The following is a 13,374-nucleotide window of genomic DNA, read 5'->3' as shown; positions in this document are numbered from 1 at the left end:
GTGATATTGCATAACACTTCAGTGTGGTGAGTTACAAAATGGTGTTGTCATTAAAAAAAGAAAGAAAGGGGAATAAAAAAGAATCCTGTGTTTCAAAACCTAGTGAGCTGCCTACATGGACAGCATCATAGTCATTTTGGGTATGTATCATACTTAAGGATAAAGTCTTTTTTTGCACGCCAGTGAGCTTCCTACCTAGAGAGTATTTTTGTGGTATCACACACAATACGAAGCTGCATATTGACTCACAGTCTCCCAGCAATGCTGCCCAGATAGGCAGCTTACTAGGATTTGAGACACAGCCTCTTGTTTGGGTGAGAAAGTCAAAAGTGACCCAGCCCCCTCCGACGTGTCTCGTGTCGTTGCTCTGCTGTAGTCGGTATTACTTCAGAGTTCAGGCTGCGAGGATGGAGAGCTACAATCAGTTTCTTATTTTCTTCATTCTGGCGTTGGCGGTCGGTTTTGTGTCGATTGTGTTTGTTTTAGGGTGGGTTTTATATTACAGAGAGGGGCTCGGATGGGATGGAGGAGCGGCTGAGTTCAACTGGCACCCGTTGTTGATGGTTATCGGGTTTATTTTTCTTCAGGGAATCGGTAAGGAGTTCGGGTGTTTGCGTTTCATTCAGCAACCAGAGGTTGACATTCCTGAGTTTTTATACACGATTTAAAGTAACAGGACTACTAAAAATTAGTCCTGTACAGTATTAAAACACAAAAAATAAACAAAGTAAGCATTTTAGTAATCTAAAAGTTTTGTTGTTTTTACACGTGCGGCTAAGAGAAGAAGCGAAAATAATTCGACTTTTCGGACTCATTTTGAAATGGTGGTTGTGTCTCAAAACATACAGGTCTCAAAACCTACTGAACTACTGCAGGGACGTAACAATATGGTCATTATAGCCTGTTACAATTTTTAAGAAATTTTATAATTCTTCTTTTAACTTTTTTAACCATACAAAGAATGTATTTATAGGCTAACATGCCCATAATTTTGGGTGTCATCGCCCCCTACACAATAGGCTACATTAAATTTGTAATACTTTTATACTGTCTTAATTAAAAAGTCTGAATTATAACAAAAGCCCACTTTTTTATTTCTTTTTCTTCAGCAATTGTTGTGTACAGGCTGCCATGGACCTGGAGGTGCAGCAAGCAGATGATGAAGTTTATCCACGCAGGGCTGAATGTTCTCGCCTTCATCTTGGCTGTCATTTCTGTGGTGGCTGTGTTTGATTTCCACAATGCAAAGAATATTCCCAATATGTACAGCCTGCACAGCTGGGTTGGGCTGGCTGCTGTCATACTCTACCCAACACAGGTGTGGTTTCACAGACACACTGGCACTTCTTCCATTTCAACAAAAGAGGGCTATTATTTATCATCTTTGCAGCATCCAGTTAACAGTCTTAATTACGCAATTTAGTAAATTTTCACTAATTTTCCACCCTCTCTCTGACTAGTAAAATGATACAGGCTGATTTTTCTACAGTGTATTTGAGTCTTTAATTCACAGTCTGTAAATGACAGCTGGTATGATTGGCTGACCATCGGCCCGTACATATCAGCATAGATCAGGGGTTTTCAATCTTTTAGATGTCACAGATCCCTAAATATGATCATCCTTGTGCAAGGGACCCCCAACTAATTGGGGACAGTGTAAGAATTAACTCAATTAAAACTAACTAAAATATTACTATATGAGCAAAAGTAGCCTGAATCTTTAAGTTTAAGGCAGTAAATCATTTACTCACTCTCATGTCGTTCCAAACCTGTAAGACTTTTGTTCATCTTAGTAACACAAATTAAGATATTTTTAATAAAATCTGAGCGATTTCTGTTCCTCCATAAACAGCTACACAACTGACACATTGACGCTACAAAAAGTTCCTAAAGAGATCGTAAAACTAATCCGAATGAATTGAGCAGTTTAATCCAAATTTTCTGAAGAGACTCAATCACTTTATATGATGAACAGATTAAATGTAGTCTTTTATTCACATTTAAACTAAGCGAAAACTATTCACTTTATATAACCCTCTCAATATTAGATCTTCCCTTTCTGTTTCTATTTTTAAATCCTCTTTAAAAACTTATTTGAATTCTTTGTTTTAATTGAGGGTGTGAATTTTTTCGATTGTCCTCAAGGTTTTCGATTCAATGTGTTTATTCTTTTTTTGTGTGTTTTAACTTTGTTTTAATTTTTCTGTACAGCACTTTGTTTGCAACCTCTGTTGTTTTGAAATGTGCTTTATAAATCAATAAACTAAACTAAACTAAACTAAACAAAACATTCATCAGCGAATATAAACAGAAGATCTACCGAACCTGCTTGACGTCAGTGTTGCCAACTGCTTTCAATTGAAAGTAGCTAAAACTGGTAGCTAAATGTTACTAGATGACATCATAATGACAAATTCATTGATCTATATAAATGTGAATGTAGATCAGTGGGCAAAATAAGAATCTAGATAAGGTTTGTTCAAGAAGTTTCTAGATTTGTCCCTAAAATTTTGAAAAAAAGTTTCAAAAGGGGCAGTGAAGTCACTAAATCTAGTGACAAAATCCCTAAATTGGCAACACTGCTTGATGTCCATGAACAAATCTCATTGGTTCTTGCGGAAGCTCAAACGTGCTGCTTAACACAAGAATGAACCTCATTGGTTCTCGTGCTTCAATCAAACATGTTTGAGCTTCCGTTTACCACAAATGATGTGTGAGTTGATGAATGTTTTTTGTTTAAATGTGTATAAAAGCCTATATTCAGCCTGTTCATCATATAAAGCAGTCGAGTCTTTTCAGAAAATTAGGACTAAACTGCTCAATTCATATGGATTAGTTTTACAATCTCTTCATGAACTTTTTGAAGTATCAGTTGTGTAGCTGTCAATGGAGGGACAGAATGTCTCATATTTCGTTAAAAATATCTTCATTTGTGTTCTGATTAAGGTTTTGGAAACAAAAAGAGAGTGAGTAAATGATGACAGAATTTTTATTTTTGGGTGAACTCTCCCTTAAATATTCATTAGTGCAGGTCCAAGTTTTTCTGAAAATGTTCTGGATGGCCTGGGGAGAGAGTTTTCTATTGTGAATGTTCTGTCTACAGAACACAGCAAACATATTTCAAAAGGGCATAAGATCAGTTCTTCATATAGCCCTTTAACAGGTTAAATAGAAACTCAAAAGTTTGCATAGGGATGTATCAATATTTTAGATATACAGTTTAGTAAATCTTTGTAACATTTATGTTGTCAGAGCCCTCTGAGGTGTGATGTGTTCTTCTCTCTCTCTCAGATAGTTATGGGCATTGCTGTCTATCTGATACCTGCAACTCCAATGTACGTGCGTGCAGCTCTTATGCCTGTTCACATCTACAGTGGCTTGTTCATCTTCACCAGTGTAATTGCCACAGCTCTCATGGGCTTCACAGAGAAGCTCATCTTTGGCCTGTAAGTACAGCTTTAGAAACAACACAAACCATACAAATGCAAATGCTTTTTGTGTCATGTGTGCTTTGAAAGACGAAGCAATTTGCACTTAGAGGTGTTTCTAAGTGCTGTTTGTCTCACAGGAAAAGCCCAGCTTATAAAGACTCTCCACCAGAAGCCATTTTAGTAAATGTTCTTGGGCTGCTCATTGCTGCATTTGGTGGTCTTGTTCTCTGGATTGCAACTCGCCCCTCTTGGAAGAGGCCAAGAGAAGAAATCACCCAAACTGTGAGCAATAACAGCACAAACCCAGAGGACACCAAAACGGACACTGCCTTGACTACAAGAACCTACCAAGACCTTGAGACACGCAGACGTAACGGGAAAGCAGAAGAGTCTGGATAAAACAGCTTTTCTAAAGGAAGAGTTTAGAAACAAGTTTGGATTTTTTGTTAAAGGAATAGTTCACTCAAAGATTAAAAGTCTGTCTGAATTTACTCACTCTCATGCCGTTCCAATCCTTTATGAATTTCTTTATTATATCTTTTGAAAACTATTGGTTACCAAAGGAATTTTATGGACTAAAAAAGAGATTTCTCAAAATATCTTCATTTTTGGGTGAACTATCCCTTTAATATAATCTTAAAGCAAACAAAAATATATTTCCAAACAATCTTTTTATTTTAAAAGCTTCTTCAGAAGAGCTTCAGACCACACTAGGTGTTCAATGCTGAAATCTCTGCTGTTGTGGAAGTCTTTGAAGGGCATTTTAAACTGACAACTGTTTGCGCTGTAAAATCTCTGCTGTGTATAGAAACATAGAGATGCATGTATCGTCCTGCCCTGCTGCTTTATTTTTATGTATTTGCACTATATTAACATTCAACACACTGTATGCATTACATAAGTTCAATTACATCTGCATTATTACAGTCATAGGTGTTTATATTACTCATGATTGGCCCATTTGTTTATTGTTTTTTTTATTTTAAGATAGCAATATGATAATGGAATAGACAAAACAAGTAAAACTTACAATAGAATTTCTGCATAATTGTTGGGACATATCAAAACCAAGATTTGTATATTTTATTACTAAAATTATTTATCATTTGACAGATGATTTTTGTATGGAATACTCAAAATCATTAAATATTTTAGCATATTTGTGGGCCTTTTTTTCCCTTCTGAATTGAAAATGTGAGAGAAATTTTATACAATAAAACAATAAAAAGCTACCTTATTTAGAAAGCCAAAAGCATGCTTGGAGGATTGACCAAGAAATTATCTGCAAAACATGCTTAAGTTTCATTGTTGTCTGTTGTATGAATGATCATATTTGTTTTTACCAGCAGAATAGAGTAATCCATAAGCAATAAAGAGCTGCATCATCTTTGACTTATAGGCTAAAGATATACATTTTTACAACACCAAACATTTTTCAACTGATTGTAGGAAAATATCTACCTCACCGAGTGCTCTTTTTACTTTGTTGCAGTGTGAGAAACAACTACAAATGATTCAGTGTGTGTGTGAACTGTCCAAATGAATCAAACTGAGTCACAAAGCAGTTTACTTCCAAACCTGTTCGATCTATTAGTTAAAAAGAGGGATGTGAATATGGCATCGTTTGTTGTAATAAACAGCTGATGTGACATGATTGTTGAAATATTATAATGGAAAAGTAACTCTCATGTCGATACGGTGATCTCCACCGACAAGAACTTATGCTTCACTGGGGTATACTTCACTCTGCGTAAGTACAATAATGCAACAAAATGAAGTTAAACTAAAAAAGAACTGCAAGAACCATAAATTATATTTTCAACATTGATATGTGGGCCCCATGTGGGTTATATCCAGGCAACGTGGGTTCCATGGGCATGGACATGAGCAATTTATGGGTCACGTATGCCCATGTTGGATGATAATATGGGACCTTCACCTATGTGGGCAAAATAATTTCATGCTTAATACATCTTTATACATTTAAACTTTTGAAATCATTAGATTTGGTTGATAGTCGCTTTTACACAAAGAACAAATAATATCACAGATATAGGATCTGATCAATATAACAACTTTTTAAAGTCATTAATTTCTATTGTGACATTTCATTTTGTTGAATGATCAATATTATGTTCACCTACCTATGAATTTATCAAAAATATATTTTATTTCCAATGTGCATAGTTGGGAATGAGGGAAAATAACAAATGTCAGAAAATAAGTGGGTCTCATATGGGACCATAGACTGTATGGGACCTACAAGTTCAATATGACCTAGTCACCACCGGACGATATTACGCTTGACAAAGTAGTCCTGCTTTGAATGTTTTTAATTACGATTTTCCCCCCACATAATATCTTATCATATGTCATCTTTGCCGAAAATAAGCGGAAAAACATAACTATAATTTTTTAAAATAATTTAAACTGAATTCCTGCCCAGGCGCAAGCATACTTTTTCTTTCAAAAGCAGAGCAGAGGCGCCGGCGCAGCAAGTCCCTCAGAATTGTTTCTGGAAATTTCGAGGTCGTGGAGGCAGGAAATAAGCAGGTAAAATTAATATTTTCTAAACATGTCTGTATTTTCTGTGTTTTTAAGCATAGGGAACTTTGTTTTGGCAACTAAAATGACCTTTAAACTGTAAAATAAGTTTGTCTTTTTTGGCGCGTAACCCTAATACCAACGTTAAGCCTATTATGTTGGTGAGGCTGAGGTAAAATTGAGGTACTTTTTGTTGACAGTAAGGTGTAATTTTGTTTTGCACGTCATTAGTAAAGTCACATTCGCATTTTTATAGATTTACTTATGCTTTCACCTGAGGTAAAACTGAATTTCCTCAGCAGCGATGAGTAACACCGATTTGGTAACCACTTTTTAATGGCATAATAATTCTGAATTGTTAAGGTAACGTTATCCGACATAAGACGTGTCTCTAAAAGCTGAAAAATGCTGCTTTTGAAGGCAGGGGCTAACGTTAAAAGGCTGCCTTTAATTATTCAGCTAGGCAAGTCCCGTTGGGCTTTAACAAATGTATAAAGTCTGCAATGAGAATGTCCTGACATTAAGGCCATTAAAAAGTTTATTTGGACCTGTTCACGTTGCAGTAGATGCATTTTTATGCGTTTTTAGTTTTATAACCAATCGCACAACTTTATGAATGCAATGACCAATCAGAGATGTTTTTGATTACTCACCGCTGACTTTACGTTTCGCACGTTCTGCTCTCTTGTAAACGATGCAAGTCCTTTCAGTCACTGTATACAGATTCAGTTATCAGAGATTCAGAGGCTTAATTTAATGAATTGAAAAGTTTTTAATGCTCACCAAGTCTGCATTTATTTGATCAAATTTAAAAAAGAGTAAATGTTGTAAAATATTTTTATACTTTAACTGTTTTCTGTTTTAATGTGTTTTATCAATTCCTGTGACGCAAAGTGGCTTTTTCAGCAGCCACAACAATATGAAGCAGCAGAACTGTTTTCATCATTGATGATAATCAGAATTACTGAGTAGCAAATCAGCATATTAGAATGATTTCTAAAGTATTATGTGACATTGAAGACTGGAGTAAGGATTTTTACAACATATTTAAGTATACATTTTTAAACATTCACAAACACAATATTACAATTATTGCTATTATATTAATTTGATTTTTTACTGAATTTTATGCTGTGTTGATCAAATAAATGCACCCTTAGTGACCAAACCATACTTCTGTGTGCAAATCTGTGTGCAACATTGCCTGTCCGCTTTGTTTTTTCCGGAGATATTTTTTTCCCATTCATTTTTGGGCAATTCCAGCATTATGGATGTGACATTTGGAATCAAAGGTAACACTTTACAATAACAGTACATGAATAACCATGAACTAATACCTAAATTAATAGTTACTTCAACATGAACTCATGATTAGTCAAGATATGAACTAATGAAGAGTGATCCTTAACTACGACAGGAGTCATAGGGATTCATGCATGAAAACAGCAGCCTTAACTATGCGTTAATACATGTTTGATAATTAATGCATTAATTAACATTTAGGGGTAAACTAAATAAATCAGCCTCCATAAGAGTAAACAAGAAGTACTCTGAATTTGAATTAAACGTGATTTAATACTGTCATAATTTACACTGTAATATCATAATCTGCCATCTGCAGCTTTGTGACAAATAATTGCAATGGCACATGATTATTTAGCCATTAATTACATAGATCTGTCTAATCAAATGTGGAAAATAGACTAACTACCACTAATAAATTTAATTTGATCTAAACTGTTTTCTGATTTTTACAGTTAATTTATATTTAGTCATATAGCTAAATAGTCATAGTTTATTCCCAGAACTAAAGTATGTAAGGTTTGTTTCTGGCGGGACACTCATTAGTGGCGCACGCTAGGTGTTCTCTTGGCGCGTTTGTTGTGTTGCTGGCATTTTAAACTAATAAATGTTGACTGCTTTGGTAAGCCGAATTAATAATTAAAGACATATTTACATGTATGTTTTATTGGGGTTTTCAGGAGGTTATGTGCAGTTATTAACTGTATTTGTATTTTTGTCGTTTAAATGTATATGCTTTGATTAACATTAGCTTGTGGATGCGCGCTATTTTACATGTAAATGTACCTTATGTGTGTCTTTACAGGTATGTTTATGGCTTGCTTTCAAGTCCATATATGTTTAATTATATAAATAAAAATAAAATACAAATACTTTTTATTTTAGTTTTTTTGTACCGGGGTGTAAAGGAATAAGGATGGCACTCTATAGTGTTCATTCAAATATTAGTTAATGATGTGTGATATGTGCATCATGTCATGACTTTACTTGAGGGGGCACAATCATAATTAACTCATTATTAGCTAAGCATATACTAACATCAACTAATGGTTTGTTAATGTATACTTATGTCATGACTTTACTTGAGGGGGCACAATCATAATTAACTCATTATTAACTAAGCATATACTAACATCAACTAATGGTTTGTTAATGTATACTTATGTCATGACTTTACTTGAGGGGGCACAATCATAATTAATTCACTGTTAACTACTTACCAAATTCAGCTCATGATTATCATTAACTTACTTTCAAATGCACTTGTACTAACACAACTATATAAGTACTCAGCCCAGTTACAGTTTTTTCCAATTGCTAACACACTAAAATGACATGCACAGCACAATTATTTAAACTGACACACAGAGAGCAAAACTTCTTCTCAAGTCTCCAAAAGTCTAAACACCTTTTCTGTTTTACACACATTTTGCATTTTAAAATAGCACTTTTTAAATTCACTAAATACAGTTCTCTGCATAAGACACAACAATCTGACATAAAGTCACATGTTTGCCATTTCAAAACACTGCCATTCAAAATGACACTACATGAGCTAATTGGCCAATTACATGTGCCACCTGGCCAAACACCTCAGTGGTTAATTGTTAACACTTCAATCAGGATGTAAGCACTATGAAAAGACCACAGGTGAGAACCTTTTTTTTTTACAACAACAATGGAAGACATTGCAGAGAGAGGAAGAGGAAGAGGAAGAGGGAGGTTGAGAATAAGAGGGGGAGGAAGAGTGAAAGGTAACGGTAGAGCAGGTAGAGGAGTTCATGGCCAAAGAAGACAAACACTTTCAAATGAAATCAGAGCAACCTTAGTAGATCATGTCATCAACCATGGGTTGACAATGCGTGAGGCTGGACAGAGAGTGCAGCCAAACTTGAGCCGTTTTACTGTCGCCTCTGTCATCCGGACCTTTAGACTGGAGAACAGGTATGTAACCAAAATTTCATGTAGTACACATGTAGTATACCCCATGTCATAGTGTATCAGTTGGGTGACACCTGTTTACTTAGTGTATGACATCAGCCATTCATGAACTGTACAAGTTTCCTGTACAATGTACTCTACTGTGGGGGAAAATATTTAGGCTGCATTGTCCAAGCCCTATATATATTTTTATTTTATTTTTTCTAAAGGACTGAGAGACGACACCATGGTGGAGGAAGGGGCCAAATGTTCACCGGGGTACAGGAAGCTGCCATTGTAAACTTGGTTTTGGAAAATAATGAAATCAGATTACGAGAAATTCAAAGCCACATCATCCAAGACAACACCTTATTCAACAACATTCAACGAGTTAGTCTGTCCACATTGGCTCGCATTCTCAAGCGAAACCAAATCAGAATGAAACAACTTTATAAGGTGCCGTTTGAGAGAAACTCAAAGAAACAAAGAGTTCAGACGAGCATATGTGGATGTAAGTACTATATTGACTGCAGTACACTACACACAACATTGTTTCCCAGTGTACTGGATAACACCATATTGAGTGATTTTTGTTCTTTGTTTTCAGGGAGTACTGGAAATGGATGCTCATGCAATCCCACATGAGTTCATCTTTATAGATGAGGCTGGGTTCAACCTAGCAAAGACCAGAAGAAGGGGAGAAACCTCATTGGCCACAGAGCCATTATAGATGTTCCTGGCCAACGTGGTGGGAACATCACAATGTGCGCTGCCATCTCCAATATGCATGGTGTCCTCCACCGTCATGCCAAACTTGGACCATACAACACAGCCCATATTCTCACATTTCTGGACAGACTTCACAACATTCTCATACCACCAGAGCGTATGAATGATGCAGACCATCAAAGAAACCGGTACGTTGTAGTATGGGACAACGTGAGCTTTCATCGTGCAGCCCCAGTCCAAAACTGGTTTGCTGACCACCCAACATTTCTCGTGCAATACCTCCCACCATACTCACCATTTCTGAACCCCATAGAAGAACTCTTTTCGGCATGGCGGTGGAAGGTATACGACCGGCAGCCCTTTGTGCGCATGCCTCTTGTGCAGGCCATGGAAGAGGCATGTGATGAGATTGATGTGGGTGCAATTCAGGGATGGATAAGGCACTCAAGGCGCTTCTTCCCTCGATGTCTGGCAAGGGAAGATATTGCCTGTGATGTTGACGAGGCGTTGTGGCCAGACCCGGCTGTGCGGCAAGATGCTGCCTAATTATTTTTCTTGCCTTTTTTTTTTGTAATATATTTTTTTTCAGAAATTTTCTTTTTCAGTTTACTTTTTTTGTAAGAATATTTTTGTTCAGTCCCATGTAAATATATCTGCTGTGCTTATGTTGTACTGACTTGTTTACTGTAGTGAAGGAAAAAAAATAAAAATGCAACAGCATGTGTGTGTATCTGCAAATATTTCTGTGCATGTGAACAATCTGATACATATTTTAGTATTATGGCAAAGCATACTAAAGATGGGGGTGCTTTTCATTATGCCCAACAGTGTGTAGGTGGTTAGGCAAAAATCTGGTAATATGAATGAAGTGTGTGCCATTTCATGCAAAAGTTTGATTTTGATAATGTTATGTGTAGTTTCGGTTGCAGTGCTTCATTTTGCAGGATATATGAGGTATTTTGCAGTTTGGGTGTGTGGTTTTGTGAATTGTGTTAAGTGTTTTGATAAAACCAGACTAGTTTGAAAAATTGTGTGTTAGCAATTGGAAAAAACTGTAAGTGATGTTGTGTGACTTTTCAAAAAGTCAGAGAATGGAGGTACAGTATATGATCACGGCCTGCGTCTGGATGGAGAGTGAACTTCTGAATCTGATCCCAGCAAACACTCCCTGACCTTAGTTCATGTTTCCTGTTTGGTTATTTTTTTGGGAACCGATTCCTCAGGAACTGATGTAAGTCACAGTAGTTTAGTTTGATAGGAAAGAATATCACAAAACAGATTAAGATAAACCTTTTAAGATAAATAGTGTATTTAGTATTTTATATGTTTTATAGGGAGGGTCAGTGAAAATAATTACAAACTAATCCTGTGCCTTTCAGTAATGTTTATAATGAAGCTGCTGATGTCAGTAGTTTAAATTCTGACAAGAATAAATTGTTTAAATTTATTTCAAAGTCCAAATATGTATTATTCCTTCTTATAGAGATATAAGTTTGATTTAGTTTACCCTAAATGTTAATTAATGCATTAATTATCAAACATGTATTAACGCATAGTTAAGGCTTCTGTTTTCATGCATGAATCCCTATGACTCCTGTCGTAGTTAAGGATCACTCTTCATTAGTTCATATCTTAACTAATCTTGAGTTCATGTTGAAGTAACTATTAACTCAGGTATTAGTTCATGGTTATTCATGTACTGTTATTGTAAAGTGTTACCGAATCAAAACTTAAAGATGATACTAGAGAGGATTTTTTCGTCGACTGAGAATCCAAAGACTGTTAGTGAGTTTTTGAAATGAGCGCGTAATAACAGCCCCCCTCATTCACAGATAATTTCAAAGGAACGCCTCCCAAAACTCGTGCATGAGTATTGGAACACGAGTGTTTACCACTGGCATTCGCTGTGTCGTGTTTTTTGGATTCATTTTGTCGGACTCACCGCAGGTAACTCATAATCTGCAGTTATTAGGGATGCACTGAATATTCGGCCACCAAAACACTTTTATCACCGAAACAATACAGCCGAAATGTTGTGATGACGCAAATAGAAACCGCAAGATCAGCTCCTCTGATGCATTTGTAGCGGACGTTATTCCTTTAATCGCAGCACCAAAGCGTCTCCTAATCAAAGTGGTTGAGACGGACCAAGGAGTGAAAACAATGAAAAGTACACTCTTAGAGTCTTTCAGCACACGTTTCACTGAGATCTATTCGGATCCTCTGCACTTCATCACGACTGTACTTGATCTGCGTTATAAAGACCATTACTTTGATGCGGAAATAAAGCAGCGCGCACGAGAAATGATCCAGGCTGCGATGGATGCGGAGAACCCGCGTGGAGACAGAGACGGAGCAGGGAGCAGCGCCGAGCGCAGGAAAAGGAGATCAGAGCGCAGAAAAAAAAACTTGTCTCTCTGCACTAGATGAGGGGCATGCACCCTCGTTGTCTGATATGTTCAGTGAAATCCTGCAAGAAATATTTACTAAAATGTTTAACTTGACCCCACTCATGTGTACATTAAATAATAATGCACAGGACATTATTATTTAATGTAAACATGAGTGGGGTCAAGTTAAACATTTTAGTTTGAATTTTATTTTATACTGTGCATTGTTGCAATGTGCTAAATAAATATTTGCATAATTTGTAATTGATTTATTCTTTGAAACTTTAATATTAATTTATGCAATTGCAATGCCTTGATTTTAGTAAAGTTAGTACACAGTCATTAACATAAATGCAGTGGTATTAATAATTGGCATAATTTCTTTCGGTGTTTCGATTTTCAGCCTTGGTTTCCTCTTTTTCGGTTTTCGGTTTCTGCCAAGAATTTTCATTTCGGTGCATCCCTAGTTGTTATTCCTGTCTCCTGACAAAAACATTGCATGCAGCACCTGTGGAGTGTGGAAAGTTACTGGAGCGCACAGCCGCGCTCGTCTCTCACAAGGAACGTCACGGCAGTGATTGACAAGCCAGAGGGCCAATCGGTTACGCGATTAGCTGATGTTTTTAAGGCCCTACCTCGTGAACAGATGATGTATATTAATATTATTCCTTTCAGTGCACCTAATAAATAGTCTTTTATCAGTTAGTAAAGACAGTTTCAAGTAATATTGCAAAAATGTAACAAAACATCCTCTTTAGCACCTTTAAAATATAAACTCTCAAAGAATGCATTTAATAATATATTGAACCGTCTATTCATAATCCCTTACTAAAGGAGTCCAGACATTAGAAAAATGTCAGTCTATACAATCGTTTTATATTTTAGATGAGGGAAATATACAGCGTGATGGACGTGACAAAAAAAGACACCAAGTTTTAGGTGTCAACCATAGACTAAAAAAAAAAGATGGACGCCGCGACGCCGCTTCCTTCCATTGTATTGAACTGAATCCAAAACGGACGATGATGGGCGCTGACACGTTACGCAAAAACGTCAAA

The 13,374-nt window shown here is 36.3% G+C and overlaps 1 protein-coding gene across 1 annotated transcript; it reads left to right on the top strand.

Moving 5' to 3' along the window:
• Nucleotides 1–307: 307 nt before the first annotated feature.
• Nucleotides 308–4,769, top strand: cybrd1 (cytochrome b reductase 1). Its single transcript, XM_067409436.1, has 4 exons — nucleotides 308–594; nucleotides 1,110–1,318; nucleotides 3,292–3,446; nucleotides 3,569–4,769. The coding sequence occupies exons 1-4, from the start codon at nucleotides 408–410 to the stop codon at nucleotides 3,828–3,830; spliced, it is 813 nt and encodes a 270-aa protein (XP_067265537.1). The 5' UTR covers nucleotides 308–407; the 3' UTR covers nucleotides 3,831–4,769.
• Nucleotides 4,770–13,374: the final 8,605 nt, after the last annotated feature.

Source organism: Chanodichthys erythropterus, chromosome 14 (assembly GCF_024489055.1).
Source record: "Chanodichthys erythropterus isolate Z2021 chromosome 14, ASM2448905v1, whole genome shotgun sequence".
NCBI classification, from domain to species: Eukaryota; Metazoa; Chordata; class Actinopteri; order Cypriniformes; family Xenocyprididae; genus Chanodichthys; species Chanodichthys erythropterus.
The sequence above is the reverse complement of the archived record's forward strand: the minus strand, read 5'-3'. Positions and strand labels throughout refer to the sequence as shown.